This window comes from Erpetoichthys calabaricus, chromosome 13 (assembly GCF_900747795.2).
Source record: "Erpetoichthys calabaricus chromosome 13, fErpCal1.3, whole genome shotgun sequence".
In the NCBI taxonomy this organism is placed as follows: Eukaryota; Metazoa; Chordata; class Cladistia; order Polypteriformes; family Polypteridae; genus Erpetoichthys; species Erpetoichthys calabaricus.
In genome coordinates this window covers 75,234,808-75,260,962 of record NC_041406.2, presented here as the reverse complement: position 1 = coordinate 75,260,962, position 26,155 = coordinate 75,234,808, and the positions used below count along the sequence as shown (strand labels likewise).

The 26,155-nt window shown below is 37.9% G+C and overlaps 1 protein-coding gene across 10 annotated transcripts in view; it reads right to left on the bottom strand.

Annotated features, from left to right (window-relative positions):
- Positions 1-26,155, bottom strand: part of adam22 (ADAM metallopeptidase domain 22) — a 442,867-nt gene that overhangs the window by 291,724 nt on the left and 124,988 nt on the right. For all 10 annotated transcript variants that reach the window (XM_051935483.1, XM_051935485.1, XM_028817137.2 and 7 more), the window contains exon 4: positions 7,429-7,495. In XM_051935483.1, coding sequence (XP_051791443.1) covers positions 7,429-7,495 — 67 coding nt within the window. The remainder of the gene's footprint in view (positions 1-7,428; positions 7,496-26,155) is intronic.

Genomic DNA, 26,155 nt, shown 5'->3' with positions numbered 1-26,155 from the left:
TCAGTACACAGTCATATTGGTTCTGAATCATATGCAAAAGACTAAATGTAGCTCATGAGTATGCTCATTTTTACCATTGTAACTTTTCTCTAGATCGCTTCAGGATTGACCTCCACCCCACCATTGATGGTACCTATTTAAATGGAAATGAACGCCAATACCAAGTGCTAACATGTGGCTTCAAAATGTAAACGCACCATTTTGATTCTCAGATGCTCACAGTTTTCCAAGGCACTGTAATTTATAATGATCATATTTCTCACAGTTTTTAAAGATAGTATATATAAGGCACAGGATAGGTATGTAATTCTTGAGGTTCACATTTAACCTTTTGGTATTGCTATTTTGTATTATTAAAAAAAAAGTTGCAAGAAAATGTTACCCTTTAAAAAGCACTTACCTCACTGCCTCACTCCATACACCAGCCCTGTCATCAACCATGCCTATTTTCACTACAAAAGACCAAAGAAGCCATACATATTTCCACCACTCGATATTACATCAAAACCTCCACTCCAAGAATGGCAATAATGACACCTTATTGCTCTTAGGAGTCTGCATCACCTGTATGGTAACAAATTTTTTTTATTAATCCTGTCTATTGAATTATTCATTCTTATTTCCATTTTTAAATCCACTTTTCCAGTTCAGGGTTTCAGGTAGAGAATATGTATTCTGGTAGCGCTGGAATCATGGTAGGATACCAGAATCTGTACAAATCTATCATAAGGCCAGTGCACCCAGGCCCAATATAGAATCCCTAATTTCCCTACCATTCATGTCATTGTGATGTGAAAGAAAAACACGCACAAGGTTATTGCAAAAAGTCCATACAGGCAATGCCCCAAGGCAAAATTTAAAGCCAGTACTCTGGAACTGTGAGACAACAGCATTAATCACTGTACCGAAAACAAAAACAAATACTTTAAATAGAAATACTGTTTGCATTTACAGGATGAATCCCAACTATGCTAGAACTGTGTGCTGTTTTTCATTTCTTAAAATCAAAATTAAATATGGTATTTGGCCTCAATGATCTTTACCCAGTTGTGCTTACATCTGTTTTAATAATAATGAATTTCAAGTGACTTTTGATGGCACACAGCATCTTTAGTATTCCTTTCAGTATCACTTTAGACTCAATCTAGTTTGCTTTTCATCTTAAAAGATCCACAGAGGGTGAGATTGTGCTTACTGTACACACTGCTTTGTCAGATTACTTTAAATAGAATAAAACTAAACAATAAACACTGTAGCTTCCCCTGCAGTGCTAGGTAAACAAGTCAATGATTAGTATTTCACTGTGATTTGCTTTAGATGGTTATGCAGACATATGAAGTCTCCTGTATTTACATATTTAGTCATACAGTACACTGATAATGTATTTAAACAAATACCAATAAAATAATTTTAGCTTGTACTAGGATAAGTATGTTACATAAGCAGACACTATATAAGGATCAAATATAAGTGATAAGACATGGCCCATTATAAATATAAACATCAAAAGATGAACTACAAAGCAAGACAGCTTTGTAGGTCAAGCACAAGATCTTTTACTGTATATTATCAACGGAACAGGGGTACTTTTGAAATGAAAATTCACAGCTCTCAGGAGTATCCTGGTTTCAATCGGCTCGCTGAGTTGAAGAAAGTGTAGATGGTTTTGCCTCTGACCCCATGAGAGAAGTTTGTGGAATAGCTGGAAGTTGCATGCAGTGAAGTGGCAGAGTAAATATCATTGGAGTCACATGCAATAAGAGCAGCTGAACAGCATCAGCAGCGATGTTAGACAGCAACCAACTCCAGTAAATCTCTGGGAGTGATAGAGAGACGCTGTATTTCATAAAGTAACAAGCACCAGGGATGATAAAGTGTCAGCCAAAAACGTCATAAAAATTAAATCACGGAAAATACAGATCTATTAGAAGATTATTATGGGATTGTATTAACAGATATCTCAACATCAGCATTAAATACTCAACACCAAAAGCAGAAATTCAAATGAATATAGTAATCCCTCCTCGATCGCGGGGGTTGCGTTCCAGAACCCCCCGCGAAAGGTGAAAATCCGCGAAGTAGAAACCATATGTTTATATGGTTATTTTTATATTGTCATGCTTGGGTCACAGATTTGCACAGAAACACAGAAAGTTGTAGAGAGACAGGAACTTTATTCAAACACTGCAAACAAACATTTGTCTCTTTTTCAAAAGTTTAAACTGTGCTCCATGGCAAGACAGAGATGACAGTTCCATCTCACAATTAAAAGAATGCAAACATATCTTCCTCTTCAAAGGAGTGCGCGTCAGAAGCAGAAAATGTCAGAGAGAGAGAGAGAAAAGCAAACAAATCAATAGGGCTGTTTGGCTTTTAAGTATGCGAAGCACCACCGCACAAAGCAGTTGCAAGTAAGGCAGCAGCTCATACCCCCTCCGTCAGGAGCAGAGAATGTCAGAGAGAGAGAGAGAGAGACAGATAAAAACAAACAATCAAAAATCAATTCATGCCCTTCGAGCTTTTAAGCTTTTAAGTATGCACGAAGCAGCTGCACAGAAGGGAGCAACGTGAAGGTAATCATTCAGCATTTTTAGACAAGCGTCCGTATCGTCTAGGTGTGCGAACAGCCCCCCTGCTCACACCCCCTCCGTCAGGAGCAGAGAATGTCAGAGCAAGCGAGAGAGAAAAGTAAGTTGGGTAGCTTCTCAGCCATCTGCCAATAGCGTCCCTTGTATGAAATCAACTAGGCAAACCAACTGAGGAAGCATGTACCAGAAATTAAAAGACCCATTGTCTGCAGAAATCCGCGAACCAGCAAAAAACCCGCAATATATATTTAAATATGCTTACATATAAAATCTGTAATCGAGTGAAGCCGCAAAAGTCGAAGCGCGATATAGCGAGGGATTACTGTATTCAAAAGTTTACAATCTTTGTTTAATGAATAAAGTACTAAATTAAATTGTATTGTACATACGTAATCAACATGATAATGATCATGTTGACAGCTAATCCAAAATAGAGATATGTTCACACAAACTTTAAATTTCATAACAAAAACAAATCAATGGGCTCCATTAAGGGCTCTTGCCTGCAACTGAAACATTCAGGCTGCACAAGCACACACATAAGTAACGTATGACTAGACTATTGCAGGGTCAATGGGCCTGAATACTGCCTAGTGGTGGCAGGCAAAAATAAAATTTTGTATATTCCAAAAGGAAATATTTTTCTAGAAAGAGCATATCATGAAATAATTGCCAAAATGTGATTATGAAGACTTAGTTGAGACTAAGATGAGTAACAATATGTGAAATTACTGAATCAGCTTATTCCTTATTTCATTTTTGGACTACAGTGCCATCTCCTGGGCATTTTTCAGCAATTTCTGCCCAGGGTGGGTACCCCAAAATAAAAATATTATTATTCTGAAAGTAAAGGCACAAGAGTGATTTTTTTACTGGAACCTGACAGAAAACATCTCAAATGTGATAGAATAATGGGTGTTTGTATCAAATGGAAACGTTTTTTGACTTAGAAACTGCTGCTAAACAAAAAAAATAGGTCATCAGTTTTTTGTTTCATTTGATTGATTTGTGAAACAATATATTTCATTTGCCAGTAATGACAGGTCATTTTTTTCATTTCGGAGGTGTTCTCAAACATGTCATCTGTGCCTGCATAAAGTTTTATGTTACTAGCACAAAGGAATAGTTACAGCATCTGGTACCATGTGTCCCCTTTTTACCTCCAAAAACTTCTCCAAGCAGATCTAGCAGGTATCCAGGTTTGTAACTATTTTCTTACACATAAAATACTGAGCCATATTAAAAACTCTAAACACCTCACTCAAAGACACCAAAACAATCCTGAGCAAAGTAGCCAGTGGTCAGCTCTGCTGCACAGTGCTCACTTCACATACACTCTGCTGCTCCACAGGGCTTTCCTGGGCTACAGCTAAGGTTCCACAAGCCCATATACGGACATCCACACATCATTGAAAAGGTCGGACTCTCTGCTGTCCAATGGTGAAATGTTTTAGTGTGTAACGTTATGAATCAGAGTCAAAGATCTGGAATACTAACATGATTCTAGCCAAAGGTAGCATGCTGTTATGGGAAGGTATCCCATGATGGTGCATCATACAACGTTACTTTTGGACATGTTTTGCTCAAGACAGTCTACTGTAAGTACTCATGTACCATTTTTAGCTTATTGCTGGTGTTTTGTGAATTAAAATGCGAGAGTGCACAGAAAAATCCCAAGAATGCTTCTAATACTGTTTCTAATTTTTGACCTGTAGCTCATATATGCTAGCTCACTGTGAGGGTTCATCACAATGGTTTCATTTTCCATGTCGACACCTTTAGAGTGATGTTCAACACATGTGTATATCCTATACAGAATGATTATTATAATTTTTCTAATGTTTTTATTGAAATATCAAACTTGTAATTTCATATCAGATTAAAATTAATTTGTAAATATTTTAACAACTTGATTACTGGCATTGTGAATCTGAGATCCACAACTTGCAAACAGCGTATTGTTTGTGTCTGTGTTTGATGCTGTTCACCTGTATGATGTAGAAAATTTTGGTAAATGTCAGGTTGGCCCAGAATTGGGCTGCACTGGGTTTTAAAGGAATACTTCATCCAGAAATGTTACTTATGCTGTGTTGTTTGTAGTTATGGCTGAAAAGAAAGTTTTACTCTCACATTTTTATGGAGATTGAAGATTACAAATTTCCTAAAATAATAGGTTTCAGTAAGGCACTGAACAACACCAAACAATATCAAAACATCCACAAAAAAATGTCAAGTTTACTTGTGTCGCAGAATCCATATATCACATATCCAGTAATATATTCACAGCGCTCCAAACATATGTATTTTTGCTAAAACATTATTTAATAAACCATTTCAGATAAATACTCTCATAAACAGCAGTAGAGCATGTAGAAAGGAAAATGATCTTTTTAACAGAAGACCGGCCACTACCCTTATTCATTTGTTGTTAAATCACAATGCCATATTTCAAGGTTGTTCAATGGCTGACTGTTAAGCTGCATCACTGAATTGACCTTCTACTTGTTGAAACAAGTTTGATATGCACAAATAAAAGGCATACTTTCCACATGATAATGTTTTCACTTGCTTTTCCAAAAGTTTAATCCCCAACTGTTCTCCCCTCTCAGACCTCACTCTGTAATGTTGATATGTATGATGTGATAGCCAATGAATGAGCTATTACTGGGCAGGTGAATGAGGAGGGGAAACGGATCTTCAGTTCCAAAGATCACTGGCCATCACTAGGAACAACATGGGGTAAAAGTAATAGATAAAAAGCTAATTTTGGGGTGGAGAATTAATTTAATGCAGAGACACCAGTGCAAAAGAACTTGCTAAAATATTCTAGCTATAAAAACAAAAAAGAAGGAAGAGGAGACTAACTAAATCATTTATTGGGCTATTTCTTATAAACAACATTTGAATAAAGCAACAGCTTACACGCACTTTAATCACATTTTACCTGATCCAAGGCACCTGAGCATAGCTGAAGAGCTGAAAACTCAGCCAAAGACAAGGAACTCCTAAGGCCCATTAAATCTGAAAATTTGTTTCCCACAGTTCTCTTTAGGTTGCTGCTTCACAATAATTATAATCAGTATTTTGGCTTTATTTTTCTGATAATGGATTAGATTTGCTGTACCTATCATTAAAATATTTTTACATTGTATATTTTCAGCGTTTCAACCATTTTTAGGTATTTTTCAAGGCTTTCCAAGTATTTTACAAAGATGCATTTGCTTTGGTATCACATTTTAATTTTAATAGAAATTTGATCACAAAAAATAGATCACAGAACACTTCTTTTAGACTATCAAACATCTTTAATTTGCTAAGACTTTGCACACCACTTCAGCTAAGATGAATGTACCAACTCATTATAGCAAGGCGAATGGGGATGGCTGTTTATTTGACTTGTATGATGTGAGCAACAGAATTTGTGAAATTTATGGTTTCTTTTTTTATTTATTGATTTTAAATAGAAGCAAATAACATTCAATGCAATCAAGTCAAACTTTACAAACCAAAATTCAACCCCCACCCAAGAGAAAGAGAGGAGAGCCAACAACCAAGTAAATCTTTAAAAGCAGCAAAGAAGGAAGTGTATTCTTTTATAGAAGCTTATCCTAAAATGTTATTGATTAGATCCTGCCATATTTAAAAAAAAAAGTTTTGAACAAATCCTCTGAGTGAGAATTAGATTTTTTTTCCAATTTCAGATAGTATAGGACATCAGTTACCCACCGACTTAAAAGTGGTGGGGTGGGATTCTTCCAGTTGAGCAAGATAAGTCTAAGTGCTAGTAGTGAAGCAATGGCAATTATAATCAATTTGTCCTTCTCCACTTTAAGTCCATCTGGGAGTACACCAAACACAGCTGTTAATGGGTTAGGAGGGATTGTGACACCAAAAGTATGACGATTTTTGTCCAAAATGTTAATTTGGAGCACGCCCAAAACATGTGGCCTAGTGAGGCTGGAGCTCGATTGCAACATTCAATGAAATTTATGATTTTACTGAAAGCTCACAGTTGAATGCACCAGCACTCCTATTATTCTAAAAATCTTATTTAGTAGGACGTAAAAATTGTTCTATGTATGGAGATACTGCTCATTGAGCTGCCAGTGGTTTCTTAGTATAATAATAGCTTACATATACACACCAGCTGGGTTTTTCTGGGTTTACCCACATTAGACCATTCTCCCCTAAATTCTCTGCCTAGACATTCCGCAGTCCTGGATAGCTTTAAGGATAAAAACAGTACTCATATTACTAAGCATTGTTTCATCTACATCTTTGGCCTCCAATTCCAATTAACCTAATGTCCTTCATTTTACAGTTTGCCAGTTCACCTCACCAACTTTAAGACTCTTGTGGAAACAACTTGCTTTAGTAATAATAACAATAATAATGTATTACATTTGTATAGCACCTTGTCCCATGCTCAAAGCAATTATTTATAACTCACAAAAGACCAATAATCCTATTCTAAACCAATGTAACAGAGTTCAGTCTAATATTCAATGCATTACTGGTTCAAAGTTCAAATTGCATCACGGTTACTTCAACATAACAAATTACCTTAGTAATTATGGCTTAATCTGATATCTTCAATATCTTGCAATGCAATGAGCACTTGATATAATATCCACTTTTGAACTTAAGTTTGTGACAAGCAAAGTCATTGATTTTGTCAATAAAGGCAGTATTTGTAATCCAAACTCGTTAAGATAATTCTGTTTTCTATATTTGCCTAGTGATGATAGCTTTAAATGAAAATAATTACAAACATTACCATTTCTATCTGTAATAAACAATGGCACATATTCTTGAGTTTAAAAATGTTTAAAATTCTTACCTTGGAACTCACAGATTTTCCTCCTTCTGAAATATGTCTTTCAACATAGTCTGAAGAAAGCAAATCGCTGCACAAAAAAAAAGAAAATATTGAAAGTGGTGTTCTGTTTTACTTTTATCTACACATATACACAAAACTTTGGTAAGCTCATGGTCATTCTAGTTTTTGCATAATATTTTATCCTATCCTCCTTAATACCGGGTTTAGGTTATTCTTTCCCAACACAACTGCATCCATTGCATTATCCAGAATTTACCTCAATATAGCCCAAACCCACTCATTGTTTTTTAATACATTTGTGCTATTTAAAGTTCAAAGCACAAGACTCTGTAATGGCCAACTTCTGGATTGAGCTGGAAATTTACATCAGACTTGCTTCAGTATGAGGTTATTTCACAACATGTTATGAATTATCAGGCATAATCATCTTACACTTTCAGGACTTGACTATTTAATACCTTTCATAAAAAAAATTGGATTCTGCTTTATGTTCAATATGGTACATAGGCATCAATTTTACATTGCTTTATGGGTATTTAGTAGATACTCAAGCACTCAGCCATTACAGTAATAACCAGATATTATGAATGATTTGGCTACTGAAATCCAAAACTCTCATTGGGTGGTGAGCAAAGAAGACATCACTGGCATCTGTTGTGTATGACATCTGTATCGTGCTTCATTGCTTACAAAGAATACAGTATTTATATATACTGTATATAGGAACAGTCTATATTAAATGGCAAGGGACCTTGAACTCATTCTGTTTCTTGTCTTAATTTTTTTTGTCAAAAATATTTTTGCAAGAAGCCTAAAGTAAAATAATAATAAAAATAAAATAGAAACGTATATGACAATACAGTAAGTATAATTAATATTACATTTATCCTCTCCTCTGTGGCTATTGATTGATGTGTTGTGTTTGTTTGAAGATCTCCTATCCTGCCTCTCTTTATTTTAGCCTGTTGTGGCATCTCTCCAGCAAGTACCGTGCAGTTCCCCAGCAAGTATTTTAATCTGTGCTGGCATGCAGCTGATTATTGTATGTGTGGCATCTCCCCAGCAACGAATTTTATGTGCGCGGCCACGAGTACCCAATCAGCACTCTCCCCAGCAATGATGTCTTTTATTAAAGAGTGCCCCACACATTCGCACTTCACCAGAAGACACACACACACGGACACACATGGACACACACAGGGATTTTATTAAAGAGGATATATATATATATGCCACCAGGATATATATCTATACTAATAAAAGGCAAAGCCCTCACTGACTCACTCACTCACTCACTCACTCACTGACTCACTCACTCACTCACTCACTCATCACTAATTCTCCAACTTCCCGTGTAGGTGGAAGGCTGAAATTTGGCAGGCTCATTCCTTACAGCTTACTTACAAAAGTTTCGCAGGTTTCATTTCGAAATTCTACGCGTAATGGTCATAACTGGAACCTCTTTTTTGTCCATATACTGTAATAGAGTGCAGCTCAATGGCCGTGGGAGGCGGAGTTGCGTATCGCGTCATCACGCCTCCCACGTAATCACGTGAACTGACTGTGAACGCAGTACATACAAAACAAGGAAGAGCCCCAAAGAGCGCTGAAGAAAATATTCATTACACAATTGAGAAGGCAGCGAAACAATAAGAAGCGAGCGAGTGACGCATACAAGCATATTCATAAGTGCAGCTACTGCGGAAACAAAGCACGGTGTAAACCGTAAGTTTAAATTAAATTTATAGAAACGCTCACGCTGCCGTTTGCAATACCATATTCACGACGTACAAGTTTAATGAGAAGACACGAGGTATAAACGAGACTTTGGATCACTTTGTAACGGAGTTAAAATTGCTGTAGCGAGAAACTTTAAAGTGCTGGGTCTTAGTTAACATTAAATAGTTCATAGACCTACAAAAGGTTGCCATTGATTTGAGGCAAGATTGCTTTTCTCCTGCACAACTATACGTTGCATTCTCAACAGTAAGCTTGCACGGCTTGGTCATATTACAACCGGAGTGCTGAACTAACAACGTGGTATACAAACAGAACTATAACAATCGTGATAAACGAACAATAAAACAGCGGAGAACCCGTGGATTAAATAAAAAGGCTGCTTCCTTGGCAAAGCAAGGAAAAAGAATGACCTTATATGCCGTTCGTTTATAAAACAGCGGAGAAGCTGTGTAAAGTCTGCTTCACAAAAAAACAGCAGAGCGCCTTATATGAGCAGGCAGTCAGCTAAAGAAGGGAATCAATAAATAACTATAATCGTAATAAACAAACAAAAAATAGCGGAGAATCCGCGGACTACATAAAGGAAATGGGTACCTGAACAGAAAAGTGAGTCTCAAATAGCTACACAATAACTATAACAATCGTAATAAATGAACAATAAAACAATACAGAACCGCTAAGCAAGGAGAAAGGACAGCCTTATATGGCGTTCGTTTATAAAACAGCAGAGAGGCTGTGTAAAGGCAGCTTCACAAAAAAACAGATCCTTAACAAATTATTATTGGTATATTTTCCCTCAATTTAAAAAGGTTTTCTTTTCTTCTTAATAAAAATTTAGAAGCAGTACTTCGCCGCTGCAAAGCGCAGGGATTTGGCTATTATATATATGTGAATGTATGTATGTATATATGTATGTCCATATATATATATATATATATATATATATATATGTAGATATGTATATATATATGTGTAGATATGTAAATATGTATATCTATATGTGTCTGTATGTGTATATATATATATATATATGTGTGTGTGTATGTGTATGTATGTATGTGTATATGTATATATGTGTATGTGTAAATGTATATATATATATATATATATATGTATATATGTATATATATGTATATGTAGATATGTGTATATGTAGATATGTATATATATGTATATATGTATATGTATATATATGTTTACATAACCTCTTTAACACACTACTTCTCCGCTGCAAAGCGCGGGTATTTTGCTAGTGTGATATATATGTGCCACCAGGAGGAGCTGTCAAAGGACCTGGGGACATATTCTTTCAGTATAGCCTGGGAGTACAAGGTAATCACGAGGATGGAAGCCTCGAAGTACTTTCGGGCTGAAGGAAATCCCTGTTATTTATTAGACCCGGAAGTAACATGGTCGGAAGGACAGAAGCACTTCCGGGTCAAAGACTATTTAAAGGACAGATGGGAACCCAGCAGGCGAGCCGGAGTAGGGAGGGAGTGTGACAGAGCTGCTGGGAGGAGAGGAGGCAAAGTATTGTGTTTCTGTTTTAATTTATTTGTATTTGCTGTGGCTAGGGTGCTTTGGAGGCACTACAGAGGGAAAAAAGAATAAAAAGAATACTTCTTAGTGCTTTTACCTGGTGTCAGCGTCTGTCTGTTGGGTCTAACGGGGTAACAGTGACCCCTGGTGTTCACAATATATATCAATATATAGACATATATATGCAGTGAGATTTTTGAGACCCAGACAACCCCATTAACTGTGCTGTACGCCAAAACTCTGTTAAAAAAGGCAGGGGTTGGTTATCCGCCTCTGGTGCAACTGCATAACACATCTGTCGCTCAATGGTTGATGCGGGGAGTCCCACTCAGTCCACTTCCACCCGACTCTTGCTCCCCAATGGAGGGAGGTGGCCCCTTTTATTCACACCCGGATGAGCTCCAGGTGCTTCCCGACACTCCTCCGCTAACACTCCCCTGTATGGCGGAAGTGTCGGCTGTGCACCCGGACGGACTCCGGTTGTCCCCAATCCTCTTCCCCCCCAGCACTTCCGGGTGTGGTGGAAGTGCTGAGGTCCAGGGCTCCCAAGGCATCGGGGCACCCCCTGGCGGTGACCACGGGCCCCTACAGGGTTGAGCTTCCCAGCTCTGTACCTGTGGCCCCCAACACAACCAGGGCGGTCGCCCCCTTGTGGTCTGGAGGAGGCACAATCCCTCCTCCGGTCCTCCTGGGTGTCCCAGCTGGGTAACACCCCTAGACGCGTGCCACAGTATGTATATATATATATATATATATATATATATATATATATATATATATATATGAACCGAAGCAATTTCTCCCCATAGGACTGTAAGTAAATACAATTACAGTAATCCCTCCTCCATCGCGGGGGTTGCGTTCCAGAGCCACCCGCGAAGTAGGAAAATCCGCGAAGTAGAAACCATATGTTTATATGGTTATTTTTAGAATGTCATGCTTGGGTCACAGATTTGTGCAGAAACACAGGAGGTTGTAGAGAGACAGGAACGTTATTCAAACACTGCAAACAAACATTTGTCTCTTTTTCAAAAGTTTAAACTGTGCTCCATGACAAGACAGAGATGACAGTTCTGTCTCACAATTAAAAGAATGCAAACATATCTTCCTTTTCAAAGGAGTGCAAAGCAAGCAGTCAAAAAAAAAATCAATACGGCTTTTAAGTATGCGAAGCACCGCCGGTACAAAGCTGTTGAAGGCGGCAGCTCACACCCCCTCTGTCAGGAGCAGGAAGAGAGAGAGAGAGAGAGAGAGAGAGAGAGAGAGAGAGAGAGAGAGATAGCGAGAGACAGATAAAAAAAATCAATACGTGCCCTTTGAGCTTTTAAGTATGCGAAGCTCCGTGCAGCCTGTCCTTCAGGAAGCAGCTGCACACAGCCCCCCTGCTCACACCCCCTACGTCAGTGCAAGAGAGAGAGAGAGAGAGAAAGTAAGCTGGATAGCTTTTCAGCCATCTACCAATAGCGTCCCTTGTATGAAATCAACTGGGCAAACCAACTGAGGAAGCATGTACCAGAAATTAAAAGACCTATTGTCCGCAGAAACCCGCGAAGCAGCGAAAAATCCGCGACATATATTTAAATATGCTTACATATAAAATCCGCGATGGAGTGAAGCCGCGAAAGGCGAAGCGCGATATAGCGAGGGATCACTGTAATCCATTCCAGACGGTACGAACTGTATGTAAATATATTTTTTTTTAAAGATTTTTAAGCACAAATATAGTTAATTACACCACAGAATGCATATCGTAATAGTAAACTAAATGTAAGAACATTGAATAACACTGAGAAAACCTTGAACAACAGAGAAAACTAACATTGCAAGAATTTGCGCTATCGCCTTACAACCCGATCGCTGTATAAACGCTTTTTTTTTAATAAGTTTTAAGCACAGGGGGAAAAAAAAGAACATTTGAACAAATCCGAACTTTATTTAAAAATCAACCACAAGCAGCCAAGAAAGTAACATTGCAGCAGTTCGCGCTATAGCCTTACAACCTGATCGCAGGGAAAAAAATGAACATTTGAAAAATCTGTAACTTAATAAACAACCAAGAAAAGTAACATTGCAACAATTCACGCTACGAACCGAAAAATGAACATTTGAAAAATCTGTAATACAAAAACTAACTATAAACCACCAAGAAAACTAACCTTGCATGAGTCGAGTTCTGGCATGAAGTGAGGAGGGACTGGGTGGAGAGGAGGTTACAGTGCTCAGAAGCCATGGTTAACTGCAAAAGCACACGAAATACTGTAGAGCACAAAGAGTTCACAGGTAAAGCACGCACGTCTGACTGAGAACAATGAACAGGGAGAGGCTGAACACGTGCTTAAATACAGTAATCGGCGCGTACGAACCGGAAGGGAAATGAAATGGAGCACAAAGAGTTCACAGAGAATGCACGCACGCACGTGCAAGCACGCATGTCTGACCGAGAACAATGCAACATGTGCGGAAATCATCGGCGTGCACAACCCGAAAGGGAAACTGGCTTGTTCGTATACCGAGTGTGTGGTCGTGAACCGAGGCAAAAGTTTGGCGAACTTTTTGGTCGTAAACCGATTTGTACATGTACCGAGACGTTCGTGAACTGAGGTTCCACTGTAATATATATATATATATATATATATATATATATATATATATATACACATATACACACATACTGTATATATCAAACACAACTTTGGTATAAGAAGCACCATGATCTTGCAGGTTTTCACTGTAATCATTTTAATTAAAAGCCATTTTGTGGTTATTACTGAAAAATTTTATTTACACAAGTTTCTTTCTTTTTTTTGACATTCAGTAAGTGTCACAACTGAACAGCAATGCAGAACACAATATTTGGACCAAAAGTACTGTATGTAGACATACCTCTAAATTACTGAGTTTAAAGAGTTCCAGCGACACTCATTGTTAACAGGTACATAAAATCTAGCACTTGGACCATATTGAAGATCTCAGTGACTTTAAATATGGTACTGCTATAGTATGCGAACTATGCCACAAGTCAGCGAAATTTCTTTTCTGCTAGATCTGCCCTGGTCTATTGTAAATGCTATTACTGTGAAACAGAAGAGTCCAGGAACAACAACAGCTATGCCAAGAAGTGGTAGACCACACAGACTCACATAGTGGGGCTGCCAAGTACTAAGCACCTAATGCATAAAAATTGTCTGCAACACAACAGAGTTCAAAGGTGCCTCTGGAAGAAACACCAGTACAAGAACTGTGTATCTGGAGCTTTATGAAATGGGTTTCCATGGCTGAGCAAGTGCACACAAAGCCTAAGATAACTGCATTACTGGAGTGGTGTAAAGCACTAAAGCACCCTGCCATTGAACTCTGGACCAGTGGAAATGTGTTCTCTGGAGTGATGAATCAAGTTTCACTATCTGGCAGTCTGACAGACAAATCTGGGTTTGGCGGATGACAAGAGAATGCTACCTTCTGGACTTCATGTTGCCTACTGTAAAGTTTGGTGGAGGAGGGATAATGGTCTTGAGCTGTTTTTGAGGGTTTGGGCTAGGCTCAAGGCTACTGTTAATTGTATGGAATGCAAAGACACTTTAGACAATTGTGCACTGTCAATGCAACAGTTTCAGTTTGGAGAAGCCTTCCTGTTCCAACATGAGGAGGAACTCAAATGGCTTACACAGAGCCCAAACCTCAACCTAACTGAACACCATTGGGATTAATTGGAACACTAATTGTGAGCCAGGTCTTCTCATTCAAAATCAGTACCTAAACTCACAAATGCTCTTTTGGTTGAATCGTCACCAATTCCCATAGACTCACTCCAAAATGTTGTGGAAAGGCTTCCCATCCACAATGGGGGTGCAGAGAACAACTCCATTTTGATGTCCATGGTTTTTGAATGGGACGAATAACAGGCTCATACAGGTGTGATAGTCAGGTTTCCACAAACTTTTGGTCATGCAATATATGTACAAACCTCATTTCATTTGTTCCACAATTATTCTCTTGTACTGTATAATCCATATTACTAACCGAAAATGCTAAACCGGATGGACGCAGGGACATCCGGCCATGGGCCGTAGCCGCAAAAAGACGTACTGCGCAGGCGCCCCAAGAAATGAGGCTCCGTGAGAGGCAGACGCGACCACAGAAAAAAGGAGTGAGCACAGAAAAAAGGAGTCAAAGAAATGAGGCCCCGCGACCACAGAAAAAAGGAGTCAGCACAGAAAAAAGGAGTCAAACGCAGGCGACGCACAGCGCCGCACGAAAATCATTGCACACGAAACTAGCACACAAAAAAAAAGAAGCCGCTCGCGCCCACCTGCAAGCCACCCCCCCCCCCCCCCACAGGCACCGGACGGGACACACACAAAGAGGATGATTCAACAAGCCCCTGGCACACAAAAAAAAAGAACCCAAAACCACCCCACCCACCCTACAAGCAACGGACGGGACACACACAAAGAGGAGGATTCAACAAGCCCCTGGCACACAAAAAGAAGGAAGACGCTCGCGCACCACCAAACCCGCTCAGACGCCGAAAAAGCACACGGCGCAGCACGAATCCCATTGAACACGAAACGGGACCCACACAAACAGGAGGATTTAACAAGCTCCTAACGCAACAAAAAAAAGAAGCCGTGACCGCCACGCCAGGCCCATTAGAGACGAGACATGGCACACAAAACGTTCACAACAACGACGAATCAGACCCACAAACACACTAACATCAATAAGAAGTGACACCCAAAGCCCCATTTCTAAAGGAACCGTACATATTAAACATACGTCATCTCAACACCTTCACACTAGGCAGCATAGGTGGATCTCCTTACAATCAAGCACTATTAACCGTTCAACTGCAGAAAAGGCTCCATATTAACAGTGACTGTGATCCTCCTTATTACTTATCCATATTTCGCATGCTGAGGAACAAACAAGTCATGAATACACGCTCACGGGTACAAAACGATTCGGCTCGGATAACAGGACCAAACACACGAACCCGCATGAAACAACAAAATACACGGTGGCGCATCTGCATTACATCCTACAATAGTTCATTTGATTTTGCATCTACCGGAGTAAATATCATGTCACCAAAAGGCAATGACCCATACTGCTTTCGCGTATGTGGACAAATATTACATCGCATTGGAACAGTGCACCCTGAAACAAATCAAGAACGCAAATATGCACAAATCACGTCGGCACCTACAAAGCGATTCTGAAACCGCGGAAGAAAAAATGTCTCGGCTCCAAAAACACATGTCACTCCTTATTCCAAATACCGGTCCCAATCACAGAAACATCGGTATCCACTATGACAATTCACAGTAACAATGCACGTGACATCCGTCTTGCCACACAATTAATTATAGATGAATGTTCAATGGCATCCAATCACTTACTCAACACCATTGATAAACTTCTACAAACGTTGATGAATAAGAATATTCCCTTTGCGGGAAAGGTACTTTTATTAGGTGGAGATTTTAGACAGTGCTTAACTATTACTCCACTTACAATGCGCTCAGCTATTGTTCAGTCCACCTTAAAATACGCGGACAATTGGCATTGCGTTGATGAATAATAATATTCCCTTTGGAGTAAAGGTACTTTTATTAGGAGTAGATTTTAGACAGTGCTTACCTATTGCTCCACATACCATGCGCTCAGCTATTATTCAGTCCACCTTAAAATACGCGACGACGTCATATAAACAACACGAGACCGAACTACAATACATATACAGGTGCGAGACCTGATTGGTGATAATACGAAGAAACGAACAGTCCGCATATTAACAGTGAGTTCGATCCTACTTATTACTTATCCATATTCCTCACGATAAAGATCAAACAAGTCATCAATTCACGATCACGGATACAAAACTAGACGGCTCGAGTAACGGGACCACAAACACGAACCCGCATCAAACAAAAAAATTCACCTCGGCGCGCTTCTAAAACCGCGGAACAAAAAATGTTACACGAACAATTGGCTTTGCTTTCTAAAGATACACTTGGTACAAAACATGCGATTTCCAGATCCCGAATATAACAATTGGTTATTACAACTAGAACACTGTACACTCACCAATACAGACGGACTTCACCCAGATATTATTACAATTCCTCAACCCTTCATCTGCGACGACTTACTTACGGAGATATTTGGAACAGCAGTCTCATTAGACCAAATGCCCCTTTTAACACAACGCACTATATTATGTCCAAAAAATATTAATGTTGATCACATTAATAACCAGGTCATTTCATTACTTCCTGGAGAGGCACGGCTCTTTCTAAGCTCTGACAAAGTTGACTCTGATGACGACAATGAACATCTGAATTTCCCCTTAGAATATTTGAACACTATTAACCCAGCCGGATTAACACAACACAATCTTAGCCTTAAAAACGGAACAATAATCATGCTATTAAGAAACCTTAACACTAAACAGTGTTTATGCAATGGCACACGTTTAGTCGTCAACACCATGACACACAATGTTATTCAAGCGACAGTTCTTACAGGATCACATGCTAACAATACTGTTCTGATTCCTAGAATTGACCTTACGAGTTCTGACCTAGAATTACCTTTTACATTGAAACGCCGACAGTTCCCCATTAAACCTGCATTTGCCATGACCATCAACAAATCACAAGGACAAACCATGGACAAGGTTGGCATCTACTTCTCTGAGCCCGTTTTTGGACATGGACAACTTTATGTTGCCTTCTCACGTGTTCGACGTTCATCTGACGTTAAAGTTAAAGTTATAAATGCTCCATGCCAAGGAAGACTCATTCAAGGACAGGACACCATCTTTACTACTAATGTTGTGTACAAAGAAATATTCCAATAAACCATTACTCTGTGCCAAACACTGTATTTTTGGCTTTCTATATGCATCATCCACACCTGCACACTACTCTATATCTAATTCATACATCTCACTCTTTGTCATGCCCCAACGCCAGGGGTTGGCGAGCGAAGCGAGCAGGGGGCGGAGCCCCCTAGTATTTTAATATTACATTTTTGTAAATTGTTAATAAAAAGATGACAAATTGCAATCAAGAGTCAATGTAGTTGACTATCTTTGTAGATTTTCACTCCTTACAGCACTATCAAGGATAACTCTTGGTTAGACAGACACAGCGAAGAGGACAGAGTGGATTGATTTCCCATTATGCTCAGCAGGCAGTGTGTGTGTGTGTTAGTTTCAAAGTGTTGATCCTTAAGGAAACAAAATTGGCGTAGTCGGCAGGATTGTGGCTAAATTAAAAACCCTATATTATTTATTTTTCCGGAAATGTGTTCTTTTTAATTAACCTGAATTTAAATAATTATAAATTAAAAAGGTGTCATCCCCCCCAGCATGCAATACGGCGGTCACAAGATTACTAGAGAAGGATAACCTAGCTTTGTTTAATATCGGCTTATGCGGTATTACAGATGGGAAGCTTATGACAGACTATCAAGCATGTGGGAGTCTTGATCTACGCAGTCTGCCATCTTTCGTCGCCACGCTGAAAGAATTTTCCGGACAGAGGACATAATCTTCCGCCCGTTAGCTTCAAAGTGTGTTAGCCATAGGTCCATCCTTATATACTGGTTGCTCCACGTGCAGGCTCTTTCTCTGGATCCAAACAAGGACAGGAAAGGACTCAAACCCCACCTTCAAAAATACAGGAATAGCACAATACCTACATACAGTTTTCATTCTCCCAACAAGGAAAGAGGATTTTGTGCTGACAGAGGACATAAATTTACTATCCTGTCTTTAAGCTGACTATTCAATTCTCCAGTTGTCTTTGGGCTATCTAGTCCTGTGCTTGGCTCGGCAAGTCTAAATGCTGAGCCCCTGCGTACCATACTTGGTCTGCCTTTATGAATGAATCCATAACAGTGTCCACAGAGACAGTCCCTTTCTATAAGTTATAATAGTTGTAACATAACTCATATGCTATTCTAGATCGATTGCTATGATTACTAATTGTTCTTAATAGTATTATTGCATAATTGTACATTATTTATATCCTTCCCAACTTCACTATCGGACGTTCTATTCCCTTTCAGTTTACAATTTAACATTATTGGTGGTTAATTAGGCAGATCCTCATACCTTTGAGCTCCTCTTATATAACATTTTCAAGTCTATTCCTAAGCTTTCTATATTCATGCCTTGTCCAACCCAGTGGTTTGTAGATAAAGTATTTTGCTTGGTGGCTTTGTAGATTCTTCTGTACAAGTATATGACTACCTCAGGAAACTAAAGTCGTTTTCTATTGCTGGAAATAGAAAATTTAAACAGTCCTGTTGCCATTAGAGAGCTCATGAGATGCACACATGGTGACTGTCCATTTTTAGTAGAGGAACACTTCCCCCTAGGCTTGCCCTGCATTCAGTAGTCATTCATGGGAGCCTTCAACAGCTGTCATCTCACTTCAGTGGCATTTACAGTGGCGTCCATAACTTTGTTTTGCAGCAAAAAATGTCTGCACATAGCATGGTTTCAGATTTACTCAGCTGGACTTACAATCTTTCTTTGATTCTGCACTTCTTCCACTCTGGAAAAGCAAGTCATTTCTTCACCAGCTATTATCAGGTATGTGCAGCATATCAAGAGTCATTAGTGTGCACAGTCTTTAAATTTCCATTTGTAGTACACCACCTTCTCGTCATTGATAAAACATTTTACCACTGGCTTGGAGAGACTTTGGCACCATTAAATTGAGTGGCCAAAACTAAAATACTTGCTAGGCTAACTAAAGAAGGGTGAAAAGTAGAGCAAATACATAACATAAAACAATTCTTTATCAATCATATGTATAATACAATGCAGCACTATTAATGACAATTCTAGACCCACAATTCTCAGTCTCATATCATAAATAACAGTTAGAGATAAATTAAATACGGCAAATTATTACATTTAAACTAGGCTAATAAAAATGTTTCTTCAGTAAAATAATAAACTAATCAAAATTAAAACATTACATCAGTTATACATTACAGATGTCTTAAATTATAACAAGATGTTACATATTTGAACTTTGAGTGTTTTCATTTTTGTCTAAAACAAAAATCTTATAATATCTACAGTATACCATATAACAAACTGTAGCTTATCTAATCAAGAGACAAATCTTTTAAATGTCTTTAACATATTACAACAGCACAGTTCATATAGGCTAATGCTTCTAATGTATAACTGAACATTCTATTTAGCTATGTGCATTATAACTGAGCATTAACCTTAATACATTGATATAATAACAAATCTTCATAAAATTAATCCCTTACAGAGTCAAATCAATACATGTATTCAGTTCTAATACATTTCGTAATTACTGAAGTGATAATAATAATCATTTGTTAGACATCAAAATTTGTAAACCCTTTATACTGTTTTTATATGAAGACTAGAGAAATAAATCAGTCTAATTTTAAATATAGGAATATTTTAACCTTTATATTTTCATTTAAACATTTCTATTATACATGATGCTATACCCTTACACTTGCACTAATCAGCATGCAAGGAAGATACTTCCAATAACTACTGTTCATTAATTTATGATTGATAAACATTCATTCACCACCCTTTGATTAGATTATTATTATTTCTAATTTCTCTGTCCAAAGTTGCTATTAAGCTACTGTATTTCTTGCAGCTTGTATAGAAAAATAATTTGTGTTTCAAACATTAGCCACAGGTTTTGATGAATCTGTAGGAAAAACAACATCTATAGGCTTGAGTTATATTTTATGCTTACAATACTTTTCTTGAAATTCAGATTTTAAATTCTTAACTCTTTAACTGACTGTGCAACTTACTGTCAACTTCAAGGGCATAGGTCATCTTTAATTATCACTTGCATCTGCTTGTAGGCTTCAAAAAAAAAACATTCCAGGCTTCACTACCTAAGCACAGTCTGCATTATCAATCACCAGTCATGATCACTTTTTTAGTTGCTAACATTTTTTGATACTCACATGTATTGCTAATACAATTAAATTTTAATAAAATCCCTATTATATTATTATATGGGACATCTCCCATCTTTTAGGGTTTTCCTTCACATTATTGATTAGTCAGCTGACACACATAGAAACACATACTAACAAATGAAATAAACAAGCATCTGCCAACCCAGATTCTGTATGAAAATAATTTATTCTTCTTTTATTTTCTTTGCTAGATTCTAAATCCCACTTCATGCCCAAACAAAATTACTTGGCTAAACAGAAGTTCTTTAAACAACATTCAGCACACTGGGGAAAGCAACTATTCACAAACATGCAGCCTTCACTCGTTTCAGTCATTTCAACATACAGTATTTGGCAATTGCCTCATTCTTTCAAATATCTTCACATATTCACATACTCACATTCTCTTTTACAATTGCATTTCATTCACAGAATAAAGTTTTCTTTCAATTGTATTTCACTCACATAGCTCTCTATCACACGTGCTATAAACTCACTCGAGGTTGTGCTTTTTTTTGTTTATCTATAAGGTTTCACCGTCCAGCGCACTTAAACGTCTTTTCCTTCATGCTTATTATTACAATCAAACAACTTCTCAGGCCGCAAGCTGATATCACTTTCATTAAATTAGGAATTCATATTACCTTAGTTTTATACGCGCTATTCTCCAGATCATGAAAAGTCCGTGGCGAACCCAGGTTCAGTGACAATCAAGGAAACATGTTTCCGTGGCGATCCTGGGTTCAGTGATAAGCAAGGAAGATCCACTCGGGAAATCACGCAGCACAATTCCACAACAAGAAAGCATTCCCATCAAAAGTTACACAGTCACAAAGAACATCCTGACTTAACAAGGAAAACATGCATGCTTGAACCTTTATTTCATATCAAGTGTGCTAACCACTGCGCCATCATACTCTTCCTTTATAGTTCCTAAAATACACAACTTCAATTCATGCACAATCAGGCACATTCTGCTTATCACAAGAACTTGTCTCCCTTCTCATTTAGTATTATTAAAAGAGCATTTTTCCTTTAAACTTGATCAGGGTTTAAAAGGAAAAATGTTTTGCATGTTTACAAGCCTTAAACAAAAGTGGAGACATTATATTTGTGTCAACCCAATTACACATATCGATAATTATCTTTCTCATGTGAGAAACTGTCTCATTTTTTAAATTCACATTTATCCAATTAATCCCTTCTTAAAAAGTATGGCCAGTACTCACCGGAAGGTAAAAGAGACATGTTTCTCATTGCAAGTTTTAAAACCAAATGTATTTATTCTTTTTCCAATTTTTTAGTTAGAGCTCTTTGCATTACAGTTTCTTTTTAAACATTAGCTTATAACGTAGGTTCGTAATTTAAGCTATATTTAAAAGGCGATTTCAATCATTTCTGTGTGTTTAAACACACGGCATGATTCTTTTAGCAGTACCATCATAGGTGGGGGGTTGCCAAAACCTTTGACCTTTAACCTTTTAGGCAGAGTGACAAGGAACAACTGCGCAGCTCACTGACTGCATTTTAACACGTGGACAAACCGTGTACATTGGATTTCTATTATGCCACAATTTTTACAATTTATTATAGCGAGCGCGATTGAGCCATTACGGATTTTATCAGCATTTATGCTGTTCATCTGTAAGTAACCGACTTCGAGACCCTCTGGATGCGGGATTGAATCATCAAACAAAGTAAGTGGCGGCATGCCTGTCTGCATCAAATCTTAACGCGCAGCTCTTTATTGCTTTTACAAAATATTGTTTCTAATGGCTAAACGATGCAACTTATTTTAAGAACAGTGTTCCCCAACACGGCATTTACTTTTCAGGCAGCTTTTGGACTTTGTACGGCAGTTAATTAATCTGTGTTGTCCATGCGGGTGCCGTTTCATTTTATTCTGGACAACCAGTCTCGTGCTATAAGTTTAAAACTGTTGTTTCTATTTATTTTGTCCGGTTTATTTCCACATTTATACTCATGCTTTGGACTTAAAATTCCAACCTGCATAGTGTAGTTAGCAGACGCTGCCACAAGTCATTGGCAGCTGTCTTTTTTTTTTCTTGCCTCATGCTCTGTGACCTATATTACAAGACCGCCTCTTGTATTTTGTCGGGATTAATTAATATCCCCATCCCAATTATGGCCAGGCATTTTAAGGCAGTATAACTCGGTCACAGGAGTCCATGTCTGAGCGTGCAACCATCCCCAAATATATCCAATATTTTGACTGAACCCTTCATTGCCGTCATTATCAGAAGCATATTTTATATATACAGTATACAATACAACTCGGAGTCCTGCCACGTGCAAAAGTTCGCTGACGACACTGCTATCATGGGCTGCATCAGGAGTGGGCAGGAGGAGGAGTATAGGAACCTCATCAATGACTTTGTTAAATGGTGCGACTCCAACCACCTACACCTGAACACCAGCAAAACCAAGGAGCTGGTGGTGGATTTTAGGAGGCCCAGACCCCTCATGGACCCCGTGATCATCAGAGGTGACTGTGTGCAGATGGTACAGACCTATAAATACCTGGGAGTGCAGCTGGATGATAAATTAGACTGGACTGCCAATATTGATGCTCTGTGTAAGAAAGGACAGAGCCAGTTAAACTTCCTTAGAAGGCTGGCGTCCTTCAACATTTGCAATAAGATGCTGCAGATGTTCTATCAGACGGTTGTGGCGAGCGCCCTCTTCTACGCGGTGGTGTGCTGGGGAGGCAGCATTAAGAAGAAAGATGCCTCACGACTGGACAAATTGGTGAGGAAGGCAGGCTCTATTGTTGGCATGGAGCTGGACAATTTAACATCTGTGGCAGAGCGACAGGCGCTGAGCAGGCCCCTGTCAATCATGGAGAATCCACTACATCCACTAAACAGGATCATCTCTAAACAGAGGAGCAGCTTCAGCAACAGACTGCTGTCACTGTCCTGCTCCACTAACAGACTGAGAAGATCTTTCCTTCCCCAAACTATGTGACTCTTCAATTCCACCCGGGGGTGTAAACGTTAACATTATAAAAAGTTATTGTCTGTTTTTACCTGCATTATTATCAATCTTTAATTTAGTATTGCTTTTTTTTTGTATCAGTATGCTGCTGCTGGAGAATGAGAATTTCCCCTTGGGATTAATAAAGTATCTATCTATCTATCTATCTATCTATCTATCTATCTATCTATCTATCTATCTATCTATCTATCTATCTATCTATCTATCTATCTATCTATCTATTATATTATAAATAATATACGGTTATTAAGTTAGCCAAAATCCTGCTCGCAGCGCCAATTTTGTTTCCTTAAGAGGCATTAGCTCTCTGGAAAATCCTTTCAGCGTGGCGATGAAAGATGGCAGACTGCGTAGATCAAGACTCCCACATTCTTGATAGAGTCTATCATAAGCTTCCCGTCTGTAATACCGCGTAAGCCGATATTAAACAAAGCCAAGTTATCCTTATACTTCTCATGTAATCTTGTGACTGCCATATTGCATGCTGGGGGGGAATAACACCTTTTTAATTTATAATTATTTAAATTCAGGTTAATTAAAACGCCACAATTGAAAAGAACACATTTCCGGAGAGCTAATGCCTCTTAAGGAAACACTGACTGACATCACAGTCCTCTTCATCATAATCACAAAGATCTGTTGTGTTGTGTCACAAGGACTGAAGAGGCCATCCAGAAATAATAGCAACAGCTAAATCAATTCTCACATATTCCCAACACTAATATCTTAATCTCATCGTTCATCTTACCAGATGCTTCATTCTGCACTCATGATAATCTTTCATATTTATCTACTACTCAGGTTTTGTGTGCTCCATTTTTCAGTTTACTTTCTCATCGCCAAATTTACTTGCACTTTCAACTACATAAAACTAATAATGAAGGCTGGATAACTGAAATGTTTTTTTTTTATTTGAGTGCTCACAGATACTCAAACTTTATAGAGGTGAAGAAGATGTGTGCTGAATGTGAATGGAGTGCTTTTTGATTTTCTAAACAAAAATTACTAAGCTATACAATTTTATTCTTTACTGTGGTTTTAAATTGTAAATCAAACTAAAAAATGTATAGAAAGCCATCTTTTTTCCATTTCATTGCAGATTTACAGTACTTAGAATAGTTGTGCTGTCAACAGATTTGTCCACAAATTATATATTTTGCAGAAAAATGTATTTCTCCTAAAATGTGAGTAGCTGTTACACTATAGTTAAGTGAAAAAAGGGAAACATTTATGCAAAAAACTGTTTATACTATTGATTGACTGTCAGTTTCTTATAGAATTGGACAACTCTTCAAGTTTTGAATCTTTTAAAGTAATACACAAATGATTAAATAAAAACAATTACTAAATTACTTTTAATAATTTCTCATATAAAATATCTTTAAAAAATCCTTTCTTATTTACTTTTTTAAAATCTTATTATTTATTCTGGCAGCTCCTGATTCATTGAGCAAGTTAATAAATTTCTGTAAGTTATAGAAAGTAAAGTTAACAATAGCTTAATTTGGTGGCACAAGAAAAGTTTGTGGGACAAAAGGGAATCAATAATTAAGTGCAAGAAAAATACTTATAGTGACAAATACATGGAGCTAGTAAGTTTAGTGCGCACCAAGAGATAGGCATGAGACAAAAAAGGGGTCAAAATCAGGAGATCAAATAACACAATCATAAAGCCAAGATGTGAGAGAAAAATCTTAGCCAAAAGGCTTAGCAAAAAGGTCAGCAGCACAAAAAAAAATTAAATCAGAAAAATGTAAAGCAAAGGATGTAGCAAAAGGTTTTGAATGCGCAACTCTGATAAGGAAGTGAATATTAGCCAACTTGTTAACCTGTTGCGTTAATTACCAATGGGCCATGGCCTCTGAGGACATGCTGTCCTAACAATGAGTATCCAAAATGATGGTGATCATTAAAATACAAGTTGGCAGCAAAAACGCACCAAAAAATTAAACTACTTATAAAGGAAACGTCAGATTAAAAAAGTAGTATCAGAAATTAAATCTACGGCTTCAAAATCCCCCAAAACAAGGGTCATATCATACAAATTGGTTGAGAGAAACATAAAAAATATAAACAGAAACCAAGTTATAACAGTACCCCTCTTTGGGAGGTTAGTTTTATTTACTAAAAAGACTTTTTAATGTAAATTAAACTTATGTGTTGCATAACAAAATATAACAAAACACATAACAGGGAAGAGAAACCACAAACTGATGTAAATAAGAGAGTACCTGTACTGTGCATTCCTTGTCTAACTGTTGCCAGCTGGACATATCTTGTTTTGGACGTATGAGTGCGCACTATAATTCTACTCAGGTTTTAACTAAGAGTTCAGATAACACATGCAATTAACGATTAGTACCCATCACAACTCTTGTCAACATTCTGCTACTCAAAAGGAATCAAGAGCAGATATTTTTCTGTCTCTTTTTCTATTTCA